Consider the following 19,228-nt stretch of genomic DNA (forward strand, 5'->3'; position numbering starts at 1 on the left):
GTGCCAGTTTATGCAGTCATAATCCCCAGAATTGTTGCCAGTTTACCCAGTAATAAACCCCAGCATTTGTGCCAGTTTACGCACTAATAGTCACCAGCATTGGTGCCAGTTTACGCAATACTAGCATACACATTGTTGGTCAGCGGAGTTATGCTATGTAAACTCCCTTCATTGGTAACCCCTTAACTTTCCTGCATTGATGGTCAGAGGCAGTGGTATTTAGGACATCCCTCCCCATTTGTGGTCAGTGGCAGCTTTAATTAACCCCTTCATAGCATAAAGGGGATAATAAACACTGCCACTGTCCCCTATAACAGCTTTTTACAAAGAAAAATTAAACCCCTGGTGGAGTGAGAGGGTAATTTACATTGCCACTAGCCAGTAAAGCAGGGAGTTAATAAACATTGCCACCGGTTATGAATGCAGCAATGGCCAGTGGCGATGTTAATTAACCCTTTGCATCACTAGCTATTGACAGTGTGTAATTAACCCCTTCACTCCCACAAGTTCACCATTTGTCTGTAGACAGCTGCATTTATCCTCAGCTGCAGCACTTACGTTTGTGACCTGTTCCCACGCAGCTCCTTTTGCTTTACAGCCTGGCAATGATGTCACGCTGTAGAGCAGAAGACCGGGACTAACCACCTCCGTCTGACAGTACTGCATGGTTTCTTCTCGAGCTGGGTGCAGGAGTGAAGAGAGCATTTACAGCACTTGGCATCCTGCTACCACTCTGCAAGCTACTGTGCTGCTAAAGTCTGCCCCGATAATATACTGGGCATGCGGCCCTGGCCCACCAGGAGCATTTTAGTTGTTACTCTTTATTGGCCAATTTAAAGTAGAGCTAAAGGAATTTTTTTTTTCATTGTGGATGGAGTAAAAAACAGGTTATACCCCCCTGTTAGGTTTTTGCTTTTGCCATCTATGCCATTGGGGGGATTTCGGTTTACATCCTATCCCATACCCAAAACTGAAAGAGAGAGGAAATTTCTGCAAAGTGAGGAAATCCCTGGTTGTCACAGGGGTCACCAGAACTAGTGTCCCCATTGGAATGTTTCCCCTCCTACTGTTCTGGGTACAAAACTCAGAATTTACTTTCAATTTCATTGATAATGGCCATCAGGACAAATAGCGAGGGTGAATCTTCTTAATGAGGGCACAGACAACAACAAAAACCTGACAGGTGTGTTCAATTCTTCCATCACCCTATCAAAAATGGAAAAAAAAGCTGAATAGCTGCCTCAATCCAAGCTGCAATGGTCCTGGACGAGGCACGCTTCCCTCTGTTCTTTCCCGAAAAGAGGATGAAAAGATTGTCTGACTGTCTGATGGGTGCTGTAGCTTCAAGGTTTTACCCACATCCAAGGGATGAGGATTGGAATCCTCTGAAGACCAGAAGGTAGGGAGAACAATCTCCTGGTTCTCATGAAACACAAGGTGACTTTCGGATTTGAATTCAACATGGGTATAAGAACCGCCCGGCCCGGAAAGAAGGTAAGAAACAGCTCCTTGTGACCGAGGGAACTTATTTCTGAGACCCTTTTGGCCGAGGTGATCGCCACCAAAAAAAACTGTCCTGATAGTAAGGTCCTTGATAGATGTAGAGGACACCAGACCAGATTTTGAGAAAGCATTTAGGACGAGAGGAAAATCCCATCTAGGAAATCTAGGTTTTCTTTGTGGTCTGAGTCTGGCCGCTCCCTTAAAGAATTGCTGGATGAGTGGGTGTTTGGCCCACAGGACACCGGAGAAAGCAGTCAAGGCCGATACTTGAACTCTAAGAGTGCCGACTGAAAGGGCCATATCCAGACCTTCCTTCCGGGCACGTGCCAATAGGGTCCTTGGAGGAGGACAAAAAAAGTAACACTGGCTGTAACCTGTGAGCTGAAATTTATGGGAGGGGGGTCCTATACCCTTGGAGTGGAGGCGGGGTTAACCCACACGTAGGCTGCCATGGAGACCATCAGGAAAGGAAAATTACGCTGATAAGAATAAGATAAGAAGTATCTGATAAGAATTTTAATTTTTTTTTTAACATTTTAGGCCAATTTGTTTTCTACTACATATTTTTGGTAAAAAAAATCGCAATAAGCGTATTTTGATTGGTTTGCGCAAAGGTTATCGCGTCTACTAACTATGGGAAAGAGTTATGTCATTTTTATTGTTTTTTTCTTTTTTTACTAGTAATGGCGACGATCTGCGATTTTTTTTTTTGCGGGACTGCGACATTGCGGCTGACAGATCGGACCCCTAACTGACAATTTTTACACTTTTGGGGGTACCAGTGACATTACAACAGTAATCAGTGCTAACAATATGCACTGTTACTGTAATAATGACATTGGCAGGGAAGGGGTTAACCCTTTGAGTGATCAAGGGGTTAAATGTGAGCCTAGGGGAGTGATTCTAATTGTGGGGGGCATGGCTTCTGAAATGACCATAGAGACATGTGATCCTATATAGCAGGATCACATAAGCTCTGTGATCATCCTAGGGAGAAGGACGGTCAGCTGTGTTTACAACAGCCGACCGTCCTTCTCTCTCAGCAAGGAACGATCGCGGGTGTCAGGCGGCAATCGGAGCCACCTGATACACTTATCGGCTTCCCCGCTGTAGAGCGGGGGCGGGAGCGCGCCGCAGGCGGTGCGCGCTCACCCCCTAGCCGCCTGAGAGCGAGCGACGTAGACCTACGTTTTTTTGCACAGGAGCGGATGCCTGTCGCAGTAAATCTGCGGTAGGTGTTCGGTAACTGGTTAAAGATGTAAGGTTTTGGGATGCCATAGATCCCCTAAACGCCTAACTGTCTGCTTAACATATGCTTACACTAAACCTATCCCTAAAAATTACCCTTAACCTCCCTGGCGGTAACCCCGAGCGTGACTCGGGGTGCATTTTTCATACCAGGATCGGTAACCCCGAGTCACGCTCGGGGTGGAGGTGCAGAGAGCGCAGCGGTGTTCTCTTACCTTCTCCTGGCAATCCAGCGATGATCTCTCATTGCTGTGACCGCCAGCCGAGATCCCCGCCGCTCTCCGTCGGTCTCCGTCGGTCTGATGACTTCCTAGTTCCGTTCCCTGCAGCAGCAATGCTGCATGGGAGCGGAACTAGGGAGGGAAATTCAAAAAAAAAAAAAAAAAGTTGCACAAAACACAAACACATTACACATTTTATATTATATATATTATATGCACATATATATATAATAAGGTGTGATCCCGCTGTGTTCCTCAGTTAGAGTGCCACATCCCAAAAAGATTGAAAATCAATTTTTGGATCCCCTAGGGGTGGGACTTTTAGGTCACTCAGAATACACAAGACTTATAGTCAAAAAATACAAAATTTTATTAATACATATATGAAGAAAATGTCAAAAGAACACAACAGTATACAAATGCACAATTAAAATGGCAAAAACTCTAAAATGGAATATGCGAATACACTCAACCAACTGCTCCAGTTTGAATCCGACGTTTCGAGGTGATAAACCTCTTATCACCTCGAAACGTCGGATTCAAACTGGAGCAGTTGGTTGAGTGTATTCGCATATTCCATTTTAGAGTTTTTGCCATTTTAATTGTGCATTTGTATACTGTTGTGTTCTTTTGACATTTTCTTCATATATGTATTAATAAAATTTTGTATTTTTTGACTATAAGTCTTGTGTATTCTGAGTGACCTAAAAAGTCCCACCCCTAGGGGATCCAAAAATTTATTTTCTATATATATATATATATATATATATATATATATATATATATATATATATATGTATGCATATATGTATATATGTGTGTGTATATATATATATATATATATATATATATATATATATATATATATATATATATATATATATATATATATGTGTATATATGTATATATATATATATATATATATATATATATATATATATATATGCACACACACATATATATATATATATATATATATATATATATATATATATAAAATTATATTATTGATTCGATTATAATTCATGCGTTATATATATTATATATATATATATATATACACACACATATATATATATATAATATATAACGCATGAATTATAATCGAATCAATAATATAATTTTATTATATATATTATATATTATATAATAAAATTATATTATTGATTCGATTATAATTCATGCGTTTGTGTTTCAAATTTATCACATCTGGGATGTCTACTAGAGTCTTGTTTTGGTCAGGTTTAAGTCAGTAATTACTAAGAATTGTAGGCCTATAATACATAACGCCAAATTTCCATGAAAAGAATTGTACCGCTTTTGGTACAGAATTCCTGACAGAATCATACCGCCAGGGAGGTTAAAGGAGTTGTAAAGGCAGAAAGGCAGAAAGTTTTTTATCTTATATAATAAAAAAAAATGTCTTCTGTGTGCAGCAGCCCCCCTAATACTTACCTGAGGTCCCTCTTTGTCCAGCGATGTCCAGGAGTGTCTCAGCCATCTGAGATTCTCCCTCCTGATTGGCTGAGAAACTGCAGCGGCGCCATTGACTGCCACTGCTGTTAATCAAAGTCAGCTAGCCAATCAGTGGAGCGAGGGGATGGGGCTGGGTCGGGGTTCTGTTTCTGAATGGACACAGGGAGCTGTGACTTGGCTCAGGTGCTCCATAGCAAGCTGCTTGCTGTGGGGGCACTCAGCAGGAGGGAGGGGCCAGGATCACAGAAGAGGGACCTGAGAAAAGGAGGATCCGGGCAGCTCAGTGCAAAACCACTACAACAGAGCAGGTAAGTATAACATGTTTTTTATTTTTATAGGAGAAAAAACGAGACTTTACAATCACTTTAACATTTAACCTAAACTGTCTATGTCCCAACTGGAGAGATTTGCCCTTATTGTCCTAGGGACGTTTGTCACTGACACTAAAAGTAAAAAAAAAAAAAAAATAAAAAAAAAAAAAAAAAAATAAAAAAAAAAATAAAAGTAATAGAAAAGCCAAAATTTTGAGTTGTATCTGTAGTGGGTATATAATCCTTTTTAGAGAGGATTTGCAACACTTTTGGAGAGTTTTTCTCACACCTTGTTGCGTCTACGGAAGAGAAAGCGAAAAATCTCGATGGAACACCGATGGCAAAAAAGTTTTGGCTTTCAATATAATTATTATTATACAGTATTTATATTGCATCAACAGTTTACGCAGCGCTTTACAGCAAAAGGGCAGACAGTACAATTACAATACAATTAAATACAGTAGGAATAACAGGGCCCTGCTTGTTTGAGCTTACAATCTAAGAGGGAGAGTCAAGAGATACAAAATTCAATTGTTTTCAGGGATCGTCTAAAAGTGGACAAAGTTGGAGATAGACAGACAGAGCTAGATAGAGATGGATAGATTGGGGTAGGGAGTTCCAGAGGATGGGAGAGGCTCTGGGGAAGTCCTGGAGGTGAGCATAGGAGGAGGTGACAAGGGAGCATGGGAGGAATGAAGAGAATAATTTGGATGGTATTTTGATTTATTTTGTTGTTCGGGTGAGCAGAAGCCAGTGGAGTTATCAGCAGAGAGGGGTAGCAGACACTGAACGGTTGGTAAGGTGGATGAGTCTGACAGCAGTATTTATGATGGTTTAAAGGGGGAATAGCCTATGTAAAGCTAATCCGATGAAGAGGGAGTTGCAGTAGTTAAGGTGGGAGATGACCAGGGAGTGAATTAGAAGCTTTGTGTTGTCATTTGTTAGAAGGGGCATATCTTGGAGATGTTGCGGAGGTTGATGCAGCAAGCTTTGTACAGTGAATAAATGTGGGACTGAAATGATAGTTCAGAGTCCAGGATCACACCTAGCACCCTGGCATGCGGTGACAGGTTGATAGTTAAGACGTTGATCTTGACGGAGAAGTCAGGGGAGGGGGCACGTGGGGGGAGGAAATATTATAAGCTCGGTTTTGGATAGATTAAGTTTGAGGAAGTGGTGTGACATCCAGTTTGATATGTCTGTTAGTAGATTAGTGCTGTGTGAGGAGACCGATAGAGTGAGCTGATTTGACAGATAGATTTGGGTGTCATCATGGAGGTGTAGATTGAGAATAGGAGAGGTCCAAAGCCAGAACCTTGGGGAATCCCGACGGAGAAAGGAAGAGGAGAAGTAGAATTGTAAATGACACTGAAGATGTGGTGGGATAGGTAGGATGAGAACCAGAGAAGAGTACAATCGCAAAGACCAAAAGAGTCAGTTTTTTTAGGAGGAGGGAGCAGTCCACTGTGTCAAAGGTAGCAAAGAGGTCCAGGAGTAGGAGTATAGAATAGTCTCCATTGGTTTTAGATGTAAGTAGATTGTTTGTGAGTTTTAGGAGAGCAGTTTCTATAGAGTGTTGAGAAAAAAAACCATACTGAAAAGGATCAAGAAGGTTGTTGTCAGTGAGATGGTCACTAAGTTGCAGACATGGGAGTAAGTCACACATGTGCAAGTCACAAGCAAGTCCCAAGTTACTGTGGCGAAAAGCAAGCAAGTCAAGTCGAGTCCCTTCTATAAGTCAAGCAAGTCAAGTCAGTCATTTATTTTGGTAAAGTCACAAATCAAGTCAAAATACTGATCTACCCCAATTTTCAAAAGTCAGTGGTCAGGAAAGGTTTTGTTTAATTTTCAACATTAACAAAACTGCTTAGTGCTTTTTTCTTGGCATATTAAAAAAACACTTTGAATGCCCAAACAGTTCAAAATCCTTTGTCCGGTCATGTTTCAACACCAGAGTCACTAAAAACATGTTAAGTATTTCCATTGTTAAACAGCCAGTGATCTAAAAATCAGGACACACTGAGGTGTTTTAAGTGACTGTGGTGTCAGAAACATAACAGGCACATTAATTTTTCTTTAACACATCTTGAGAAAATGCAAATATTTAATTTAAAAAGTAAAGTCATTTCGAGTCATATGTCTCAAGTCAAAGTCAAGTCTCAAGTCATGAATACCAAGTCAAAGTCAAGTTGAGTCTTTTATTAATTTTAGTCAAGCAAGTCTCAAGTCCTCAAACTGGTGACTTAAGTCATTTGACTCGAGTCCCCCACCTCTGCTAAGTCGATTGTAGACATTCAAGGAGTTTGGAGGAAAAGGAGAGTAAGGAGATGGGCCTTGGGTTGTTAAGATTAGTGGGGTCTAGTAAAGGGCATTTTAAGTATGGGGTGACTTGTGCATGTTTAGAGAGTTGGTGAAGATGCCAGAAGAGAGGGAGAGATTGAAGATGTGAGTTAGAGAGTATAAGATGGAGCCAGAGGGTACCTGTAGCATTTGGGAAGGAACAGGGTCCTGGGAGCAGGTGGTTAGGTGGGCCTTAGAAAAAAGGTTTAGCACATAGATTATAGGCAGGGTAATAAGTTAACACATAATCCTAAATTAAAGACTGTGTTTGAAAAAAAATGAAAACCAAAAAAAGGAACATGACATACTAATAATTTGATGTGTACCTCAGCTTATATGGCTAAAATATGATCTATGAATGAAAGACAGGTGGATGATTGAAATGTCCACCTTCTCAACCCATAGATTGTGCTTCATTTATAGAAGCTATAGTTTGGCTTCTGTGACTGGTAAAGCTGGGCGAGATAGGACAGGCATAGTTGGCACTCTTGATGAGTACCTTTCACAGCTCCCTTGGCTCTAATAAGCAATGCTGCGCTGGAAGCTTATGGCAGCAGGGGTGGGCGGTGGGTCAGAGGATGAAGGTTTCAAGGAATCCAAGAGCCAGCAGCACAAGGGACACATCACATTAAAGGTAAGTCATGCCCCTCGTGGTGATTTAGTTTATTTATTTATTTCTCTGTGTAAACTTAGGCTTTAAGCCCTTCGTCTATATTTCACTTTAAAGCACAAAATGCATCCTACGGTCTTCTTTCAAGATTTGTGATAAAATCTTCCTTTACCTGCACTTGGATCAGAAATAAACTGATGTAGGATTTGTTCACATGTACAGGAGGCAGTAAAAACAGGTGGTTAAGCCACAGTTACAGCCCCCACTCCCACCCACCTCAACCCAAAAAGGGTCTTACACATACCGCATCAAAATTATATCACATGTAGTGTTTGGTGGGCAGTACCGCCACCAATTGCGACCAATTTAAGTTAATAGGGCTGTACTGCAAGCGCAAGCCAAATGCTTGGTTTGTAAAATCTCTCTATCAGAGCCCCTGAAAAAGGTTCTAACCCTCCTTCATTCAATATAAAACTAAAAAAAAGAAAAGGTTTTGTTTTGACATTGTGGGGCACTGGCTTGTAGAATTGTACAGTATGTGCCACCTTCTCACCTAAGCATGGTAACTCCAGGGTTTGAACCCATTTATCCTGTCTTGGATCTGAAGATCCTGTCCTGAAGCCTGATGGCTTTGTAGAGCTTTGGGTAGGAAAAGCCTCCAGTCCTAGGTCCCCATTTTACCTGGTAGGCAGACCTTATTATTATTATTTGTCTCCGCTTTCCACGTGCCTTTTATATGTGAGCCAACTGATTCTCAGGGCTCTCTTGCTCTCTGATGTAGGTGCATGCTGTTGCGTGAAATGGCTAACTGCTGTCAGAATACTAAAAAGATACTAGAGCTGCCTTTTTGTTTTGGGGAGACCATTATGAGACACCCCGTTAGTCAGGAACTAGCATGAATTTAGATGGTAGCACAGATAAGCAGATTTTTGTTTGTACAGTGAGCCTATAACAAAAAAAAAAAGGCCTTCTGCATTGATGTTCTTTTGTTTGCTGCCTTGCCGAATAGAAATGTGGGACAAACCTGCTTGAACTTGTCTCCTGCAAGGTGTACTACTGCTACTTGAGAGTGATCATGTGGAAAGTTTGGTTTAAGTATTGAATTAAGTTTGATTAGGAGCAACTGTTTTTCAGAAATAATAAACTAAAGGATCCCTTTATATTCCTGAGGGATAATGGGAAAGGAGGCATTTCATACATAGATCAACGATGCAGAGCACCCAAGTTAGATGCCAATTGTAAAAAATCATCATGGGGCCCAAGCTTATTTTTTTTATGCATAGGAGCAATCTACTTATGTTGGAGTGTCTTCTTGCACTGCATTGAGGCCAGAGACTTTAAAGCTGGAGCCGGGTGAATTTCGGGATGTGTAGCCCTTTCTGTTCAACAAAAGCCGGTAATTAGACTGGCTTCTGTGGAACGATTCTGCTGAAAAACCAGCATTCAATCTCTGGAGCGCCAATCAGTGTATTCTGACAGGTGGGGAGGGGGGTTCCTGCTGTCAGAATACAATAGCGCAGTGGGGGAGATCCCTGCATCCACATCACTTGAGTGGATGTGGGGATCTAAGAGATTTCTTCTTGCAACCCGCTGGTTGAATGGAAAAACACCCTGCATGTGTGTCTATACCCTGCATTCCTGGGCATAAACTTTTTAAATGATCTCCTCCATTGTGTGTCCGCAAAAGGGAAGTTTCATCTGATATCTTAAATGGTATGGTCTTTTGATGGTCATTGTAGAATAAATACAGTATTTGTTAAAGGATTTTACATTTTCTGATAACGTTTCTGAAGAAGAACATACAGGAAGTGGATGGGTAATGGGTGAGTAGGTGTAAAATGTGGGACTTTAACAGTGATAAGCCATCTCAGGAATAAACAGACATTAGTTATGTTAAAAAGGTATACATTTTATTGCATATAAAGGTTTAAAATCCCTAACAATAAAGATGAGCATTTTCCCCAAAAGACACTACCAACTATTAGTCCAATGTGTACAACCCCACATAGTAACTCATATAACACATATATCTCTAATTTGCTGGGACTTCAGTGAGCTGGAAAGTCTTTACATGTTTCGTGGTTTTAGCTTCTTCAGGAGATATTGTGCTGGTAACAACAAAGTTAAACATTATTATCACAACCATAAAACAGAAAAACTAACATATGACTGATAAATTACTCACTACTGGTATACTAGTACCCCTGATGCCGTCAACAGCCAGGGAGGAGAAGTGCAGGATAGAGCCTATCAACCCCATGAGCAAATACATGTGCCAAAAACCCCAATAAGGTACAGCAAATGGCAAACAAGAAAAGATAAATTTTATATATATATATATATATATATATATATATTTAATTTTTTTTAATACAGGCTGGAATTCAGCATTAAGGTCAGGCTGCAATGTTCTGCAGACCAGGCCTCTATCTTCTCCCCCTGGTTTTGAAGGTACATGGAAACTTCTAGAAACGAGTGGACAGAGGTAAAGAGGCAGGTTATGAATATTAATGGGAGTTTTTACCAATCCCCAGAAAGAAGGCCTGGCAGGGCGGTAAGACTGGCTCATAAATATTGAGGAGACTGGCAAGTGGGGGGGTTGTTGTCGGATGGAATATGAAATGCTGAGAATCGTGAGACCTGGGAGGGGATCCTGGGGCTTAGGGGCTCTGCCTCCAGGCTGGAGCTGAGGAAGGAGAGATGCTGAAGAGAGGGACCTTTGCTACCCTTTAGTCTTATCCAGTGTTGGGGGTAACTAGTTACAAAGTAACAGATTACAGTAACTACATTACATTTTTTGGTAACTAAGTAAAGTAACTAGTTACAATACTAATATTGGTAACTACACTACTTTACTAGGCTATAGGAGGTAACTACACTACTTTATTAGGCTATAGGAACGCGCTTTCCTGCGTTACCCAAGCCGTACGATACAATCGTTATTTCGAAGAATAGAGAGGGATGAAGTTTATGACTTTTTGTTGCACTTTATGTTTAATTCAGTTTTTTCAGGTTTTGTTCATGTTTCCCAAAGCCTGTGTTTATACAAAAAACTCTATGCAGAAAGAGTGTCATGTATCTTCTTCTACACGGTCAATTAAGAAAGAGGAGAGTAAAGTAATAAGTAGTGAAGTTACTTTTCAAATGCAGTAACTAGTAAAGTAATCTTGTTACAATTTACAGAAGTAACTAGTTACATTTTTTGAGTAACTACCCCAACACTGGTCTTATCCAGGAGACACCTTGTCTAGCATGGGAAGATCTGTCCAGCAGTCTTTTCTAAGGCAGCAGGATTCAAAGGGACAGTGTGAGTAGCTCGACACCCCCATGGCCTGCAAGGGAGAAGGCTGCCAGATGCAACATTCAGCAAGCCTATATGGGACAGTGTCACAAGCTAACCTAAATTCCTTGCGCTGGGACTCATTTTAAGGCAGGCAGGTGGGGTAGTACTTTCTGCAAGTGTTGGGACTTTGTGAGTTTCACCAAGTGGACATAGAGCTCCTGCAAGTTTAGGACTTTGCCACAATTCACCAAGGGGACATAGGGTAACCTTTTATACTGATCCATTTAAGATTGCTTTCACTCCGGAGGTAGTACAGTACAGATCTGCATTTTTGTGTACATAGAGAAGGAAGTTTGTCACCAAGTTGTTCTGCCAAGTCAAGTTGGGCATCCCATAAACCCTTATCCTCATCCAAGTTGTTTTTCCTCAATAAAACAAACCAATGGGCTAGTTATTGACTCTGTGTGTAAGTTGGAAAATGCAGGTTTCCTGGCTGTGCAGGAACAGGGAAACCCAAAAATCCAGCGGCCCTCTAGGTGGTTGCACTACACTTAGAAAAACTATAATCTTAGAAAAATGGATTTCATCTTCTGTTGGCTAAAAATGTTTGGGTAAGAAAAAAAAAACATAAATCAATATGAATACAATATACACTGTATTGCCAACATTTTTGGAATGCCTGCCTTTCACACACGTGAACTTTACCGGCATCCCAGTCTTAGTCCATAGGGTTCAATATTGAGTTGTCCTACCCTTTGCAGCTATAACAGCTTCAACTCTTCTGGGAAGGCTGTCCACAAGGTTTAGGAGTGTGTCTATGGGAATGTTTGACCATTTTTCCAGAAGCGCATTTGTGAGGTCAGGCACTGATGTGGATGAGAAGGCGTGGCTCGCAGTCTCCGCTCTAATTCATCCCAAAGTTGTTCTATCAGGTTGAGGTCAGGCTCTGTGCAGGCCGGTCAAGTTCCTCCACCCCAAACTCGCTCATCCATCTCTTTATGGACCTTGCTTTGTGCACTGGTCCAAATCATTTGGTGGAAGGGGGGTCGTTTTTCAGGGGTTAGTCTTGGCCTCTTAGTTCCAGTGAAGGGAACTCTTAAGATGTCTGCATACCAAGACATTTTGGACAATTTCCCTTCCTGTGTCAACATGACCATGCACCAGTGAACAAAGCAAGGTCCATAAAGACATAGATGAGCGAGTTTGGAGTGGAGGAACTTGACTGGCCCGCAGAGAGTCCAGACCTTAAGCTGATAGAACACTTTTGGGATAAATTAGAGAAGAGACTGCGAGCCAGGCCTTCTCGCCCACCTCAGTGCCTGAACTCACAATTACACTTCTGGAAGGATGGTCAAACATTCCCATAGACACACTCCTAAACCTTGTGGACAGCCTTCCCAGAAGAGTGGAAGCTGTTATAGCTGCAAAGGGTGGGCCAATTTACTACTAACCCTACAGATTAAGACTAGGATGCCTTTAAAGTACATGTGCATGTAACGGACGGTGTCCCAATACTTTTGGTAATATAGTGTATCTTTGCAATACAGACACATTCACACAAGTATTTTTCCCTTTTTAAAATTCTTTTAGTACAGAACAATATCTGTTGATCCTGTTGGAAATATAGTGAGCTCCTAAGTTCCTGTAGAGGACTGACAACACTCCTGCCATGGTGAAATCGCTAGCAGTGTTCCTTGATCTTAACGTATATTTAAAGGAAAACTTTTTTTTTTAGTTTTGGATAGAGCGAAGATAGATTAGAACTCCTGTTTTCATTGCTGTCCCTGCCCCTGCTTGGGGATTCACCATCTCTGTTTATTATGTTTACCATTATCATTAAAAGTGAAAGTTAAAAAACAAAAAAACGAATTTTGTGTTGTACGCAGAAAATTAATAGAATGGAAAATTTCCAATGGGGACACTGGCTCTGGTGATCTGGGGGTGCCCAAGGAATTTTTTTTCTTAATTTGCAGATGCCTGTTTTGGCTATGGGACAGGAAGTGAAGGGAAATCTACCCATGGGAGACAGATGACAAAAACTTTTTGGCTATAGTTCTAATTTAACAAAGGGAGACCTGGCCTCTTAAAACATCCTTAAATGGGAAGGCTTTGGATAGTTGCCCTCCCTCTAGACTGCAAAAATGAAGGAATTAAAGGTTCAAGATTAGCTAAGGTCAAGGGGGTGTGGAAGTTCAAGAGACCTAATGGTCAAAAAGGGTGGGGTCACTAGCCATCATTCAAGTTTTCATTAGCATAATAATTTTACCATGAATGTCCTTGTTCCAGATTAGGGGGTGAACAATTGTGTCTTAATTGTGGCATTGTGTTGTCACCCCATCACGCAGGGTTATGAAGGAGACTAGTATGACCATTTCAACACATGCAATTCAGGCATCATTCTTTGTTACTGTCAGGAGGCCGGTCCAGAGCAATGATGTTCAGCCGATGCTGGAACGAGTGCATGTAGACAGAAATTAGCTAAAAGAGGTTGAAGGAGAGTGACACTAAGACACAAAAAAAGATGAAATAAAGACAAAAACAGTATCTTATGAAAAAAAAAAAAAAAAAAGGGTGGTCTAGCAAACTTAATGTCATCCAGGTAACTCAATATCAGTACTGTACCTATAAAGGAGCTGCATTGTTACCCTAGGACAGGACTACAGAAAAAGGGGAAAGAACCGAAGATGTTGAAGCTCAAATGTGAATGTAACCTAAAATGCAAAACCACAATTTTCAATGGTTTAGTAATAAATAGCCCAGCAATGTAAAAAATATATATATATAGCCATTCATGTCAGAGGGGTGGCAGCATGCACCAACTAAGACTCCATGGCTGGGAAATACATCTTTCTGTTGAATGACCCCAGATAGCTGTGTGCATGAGCCTTTAAAATCAGCAAATTAACAAATAATGTCACTGATTACGTATGGTGAATACCACTTGTTTTCACTTTTTAATAAATAAGGGCATAGATATTGGAAAAATTTGACCTCCCAATTTTTTTTTTCTTCCTTTAGGATGAAAGCCCCCTTTCAGAATGAATGCCTGTCATTACGATAAGCGGATGGACTTTTTCTACAATCAGAGTAAATCTCAAACAGAGGATGATTGGACCGGGACCAAGCTAATTATGTTGTTTTGTTTTGGTGCCTTCTGCAGTTTGTTCATATTTATGTCAAATTTGTTAGTGATCGGAGCCGTTGTGATCAACAAAAGGTTCCATTACCCTTTCTATTACTTGTTGGCCAACTTAGCAGCTGCGGATTTGTTCTCTGGGATTGCCTATGTTTTCATGATGTTCCACACAGGACCAGTGTCCAAAACGCTCACTGTTCATCGATGGTTCCTGCGGCAGGGCCTCTTGGATACTAGCATGACTGCATCGCTGGCCAATCTCCTGGTCATCGCTGTTGAGAGGCACGTATCCATTGTACGAATGAGAATCCATACCAACCTCACCAAAAGGAGGGTGACTTGTCTCATTCTGCTTATCTGGGTTATTGCTATTTTTATGGGTGCTGTGCCCACGTTGGGCTGGAACTGTATTTGTGATATCACCACATGCTCCTCCCTTGCACCCCTTTACAGCCGGAGTTATCTTACTTTTTGGACTGTCTCTAATTTGGTAGTTTTTCTAATCATGGTGGTGGTCTACCTGAGGATTTACACATATGTGAAGAGGAAGACCAACGTCTTGTCTTCACACACCACCGGCTCTATCAGCCGAAGACGGACTCCAATAAAGTTGATGAAGACTGTCATGACTGTATTAGGTAAGAAAGAGTGGAAGGGTCTTTTGTTATACCAGGCCGAAAATAGAATGTTCAAGGAAAACAATGCTTGGTGGTGGTGGGGGGGGGGGGGGTCTACTCAGCATGTGACTTCCCTTGTGGCTCCTCTATTGGTCAGCGTGTTACACACATTGTGGGGAATATAGGTGGAGCTCTGACTCCATTTGTTTTTTAAAGAATTTCTTGTCCTCCTCTACTTGAGGAGAGCTGAGTGGTGCTTCTTGGGTCCATTTATTGGATAAACTTTTTTTGAGATGATGGAAATGGTGGCCTGTAAATATTTAAAAACGGGATTATATATTGTGATTTATATTCAGTATATACTTTGGTAGCTTTCTTATCCAGACAATGAGCATCCTCTTGGGTCATCTGGGATCATCTTTGACCAATGTGCAGACTGAAGAACAGTTAAATTATAATCTTTCATAGATAATTATAGAAATTCTATCTTTTAGTAAGGGATTATTTTATATCTGTAATGTGTATTCTTATATTTGGTACGCACATTTGTAGATATATAGCCTTTAAGTCCATCTTTTTATTAATATGTGGTCATATGATATATTTTTATAGCCATATAATACATCTACAGCATCTAAAAGATTATTGTGGCCAACTGGCCATTATGAAGATCATTGATATAATGATCTTCATAATGGCCAGTTGGCCACAATTATCTTTCCTCTCCATGTGGCCGTCCCTCTCCATGTGGGATGGTTGGTTGGATTGTAAATGCCTTGTTGGCCAAGCACATTAGACGAAATTGTAGATGGGTTCTCACATACTGTCATCAATATTAGACATCACTGTGATAATATATGCTCTGTACATACTAATAATTAGATTATGTAATTCTGTTGATTTGCGAACTCCTTTCTCCTGAAGAAGCAGATTTAGTACCTTGAAGTGTATTGAAAGTGGTTCACTCCCTTAGCAAGTATTGGCTGGAATGTTGGACATTTAATCTAACATTTGTTAGAGGCAAATGTTGTAAAAATTTCTTCGCAAAGTGTCTTTTTGGCTATGAAATAGTAAATGATCCTGGCCCGTTGGCCCAAGGGATCTCCATAGAACGTTCAGTAAGAGCAACTTCTGTTAGCCACTAAAGCATAGAACTGAGTAACTACTGAAGTCTTTTGAACAAAGAGTCTCTTTTGTAGTCAGAGGGTTGGCTCTCCTCAATAGCACTACCCGATGGTAGCAGTTTTACTTATTTCCCGATCCTTTTTGCAAGGATAGAAGGGAAAGGGGTATTTGGGAATAAGGCTTGGCCCTAGCAACAGGCAGCAGCAACTCGAACTTTGCATTTGAACTGTGGGCTCTCCTCTCTAGCCCCTCTTCTTCTTTCAAGAACTCTCAGGCCAACTAGCCTTGTAACAGCATCGCTGTGGGAGTGGGGCCCTACATCCATAGCAATAAAATGGATGAGGGATCCGGACTGACTTCCCTTCAGAGTGTTTTTTATCTTTTAGATTTCTAAAAATCTTCTGTATGCAGCAGCCCCTCTAATACTTACCTAGACAGAGAGGTCCCTCTCTGTCTAGCGATAACCACGAGTGTCTCAGCCATCTGAGATTCTCCCTCCTGATTGGCTGAGAAACTGGCACCACTGGCTGCCGCTGCTGTCAATCAAAGTCAGCTGGCCAATCAGGAGAGGGAGGGGGCAGAGCTGGGGCAGGACTCTGTGCCTGAATGGACACAGGGAGCTGTTACTCAGTTTGGGTGCCCCCATAGCAAGCTGCTTGCTGTTGGGGCACTGAACAGGAGGGAGCTAGGCCAGGAGAACAGAAGAGAGACCTGAGAAGAGGAGGATCCAGGCTGCTTTGTGCAAATCCACTGCAACAGAGCAGGTAAGTATAACATGTTTGTTATTTTCTTAGAAAAAAACATTAGACTTTACAACCACTTTAATGCAAAGAATGCATGGAGGTAACAAACCTTCAGCCTTTAGAACCACTTTATTGTAAAAAATAATACACTTTCTGATACTGTCTATACTACTTACATAGCGTATGTGTCTAAAAGACACCCAGCACAGAGTGATTTGTGGGAACGTGACATTTTGCTAATATTAAAGCTATCTAACAGATTTCTCCAGGCATACAAATGGTGTGAATTCACAAATCCCTTTTATTGTATTCTGACAGAATACCCAAACAGTGCCTGCTACTGATTAGCATTAGATGCTGGTTGGCTGTCAACATTCATCCCGGCTCCTAAACCAAGTCAATTGAGCAATCAACTTTTGTCAAGCCAGCAGGGTCGCCCACTGTTATAATGAAAATGTCAGCTGAATCCTATAAATTGGCTCAAATACTAACAGTGCACAGCCAGCTTTAGGCCCCTTTCCCACGGGGCGGATCTGTTTTAACAGACTCTGCTTGCTCAGTGGGGAACGCTCCACTGATCCCCGCTGAGCAGGCAGATGACAGGTCCGTCTTCGCTCACTGTGCAGAGACAGACCTGTCAAAGTCCCGCTCTCCTCTATGGGAAGATCGGATGAAAACGGACAGCCTGTTAATTTTCATCCGATCCGACCCACTGGATGGACGGCGAATGAATCGCCATCTGTTTTCAGCAGATTTTGTCTAATCGGATGTCAGCGGACATATGTCTGCTGACATCCGCCTCTCCATAGAGGACCATGGGTGACCCGATCGGGTCCACCTGAAAGATGGACAGGCGGACCCGATTGCTTCGATCGTATGAAAGGGGCCTAAGGGAAAATTTTACAATAGGGACACCTGTTCTGGTGACAATTGTATAAGAGTGGGTTTCTTCCCCTACTTTTACTTAATGTATCACGCAGGATAAGAAGATAAGAAGAGTGACCCCTTAACAAGGCCACAAGCTGAAAATCTCCTACCCCCCATTTCCCATTCCCCTCCACTATTATCTGCTCTATGCAAAATTTAAAAGACAGTTTGGGCTGGAGGTATACTTAAAGGAAGTCGGATATACTACTGTTGAAATGTCTTCAATTAGTGTAAATAATCTGTGAAAAAAATGTGCAGCGCTAAATTAAACTGTATATTACAAAGTGGGCTCAATAAAGGCAAATTAAATCAAATGAAAAAAGGTCCCATATAAAATTCTGCGCCAGGTGAGAAAGGGATCCGGGGACAGCGATTGTGAGACCCAGGAAATATCCACACTAGGGGCTTACTATAAAGCCAGCAACCCCCCCTTACTCAGGGAGGTCAGAGAACGCTCTATCAGTCAATGTATCCAATGGCAGGAGCTTGAGCATCCACTCAATCCATTGGGTCCTCACCCGCAACAATGGGTCATATATATATATATATATGCAAGATAAAGGCTCCAAATAGATGCTTTTACAATAATGTACTGTTTTATTTAAAAAGTATTGCAATTACATTTGAATCAGTAATAAAGGACATGTTTCACATCCAGAGCCGCAAACAGGTCAGTTTCCAACACCAAAGATGGCCGAACGACAATTGTGCGTTCGCTGTAGCATGTGTGCATGCATGATTGTTGTTCGGCCATCTTTACTGTTGGAAACTGACCTGTTTAAGGCTCTGGATGTGAAATATGCTATTTATTACTGATTCAAATGTAAGTGCAATACTTTTTAAATAAAACAGATGCTTTCACAATACTGTACTATGTGGAGCCTTCATCTTGCATATATATGACCCTATTGTTGCGGGTGAGGACCCAGTAGATTCGATATCTGGAGTCACTTGTCTGGATGTACCTATAAATTGGCTGTCTGGAGTCACCCGAGTGGATTCTCAAGCTCCTGTCATTGGATCCATTGACTGATAGAAGCTCCTGCCATTGGATCCATTGACTGATATTTTATCCATTGACTGACATTGGATCCATTGACTTATAGAAGCTCCTGCCATTGGATCCATTGACTGATATTTGATCAATTGCCTGACATTGGATCCATTGACTGATAGAAGCTCCTGACATTGGATCCATTGACTGATATTTGATCCATTGACTGACATTGGATCCATTGACTGATAGAAGCTCCTGCCATTGTATCCTTTGACTGACATTGGATAAATTGACTGATAGAAGCTCCTGCCATTGGATCCATTGACTGATATTTGATCCATTGACTGACATTGGATCCATTGACTGATAGAAGCTCCTGCCATTGGATCCATTGACTGATATTTGATCTATTGACTGACATTGCATCCATTGTCTTATAGAAGCTCCTGCCATTGTATCCTTTGACTGACATTGGATCAACTGACTGATAGAAGCTCCTGCCATTGGATCCATTGACTGATATTTGATCCATTGACTGACATTGGATCCATTGACTGATAGAAGCTCCTGCCATTGGATCCATTGACTGATATTTGATCAATTGACTGACATTGGATCCATTGACTGATAGAAGCTCCTGCCATTGTATCCTTTGACTGACATTGGATCAATTGACTGATAGAAGCTCCT

At 41.3% G+C, this 19,228-nt stretch overlaps 1 protein-coding gene across 1 annotated transcript in view; it reads left to right on the forward strand.

Annotated features, from left to right (window-relative positions):
• LPAR3 (lysophosphatidic acid receptor 3) overlaps positions 1-19,228 on the forward strand; it is a 61,154-nt gene that overhangs the window by 14,666 nt on the left and 27,260 nt on the right. Inside the window, exon 2 of the mRNA XM_082265822.1 lies at positions 14,012-14,767. Within this exon, the coding sequence (XP_082121948.1) occupies positions 14,032-14,767 (736 nt within the window). The 5' untranslated portion in view covers positions 14,012-14,031. The remainder of the gene's footprint in view (positions 1-14,011; positions 14,768-19,228) is intronic.

This window comes from Pelophylax lessonae (genome assembly GCF_965119305.1).
Source record: "Pelophylax lessonae genome assembly, chromosome: 8".
Classification (NCBI taxonomy): domain Eukaryota; kingdom Metazoa; phylum Chordata; class Amphibia; order Anura; family Ranidae; genus Pelophylax; species Pelophylax lessonae.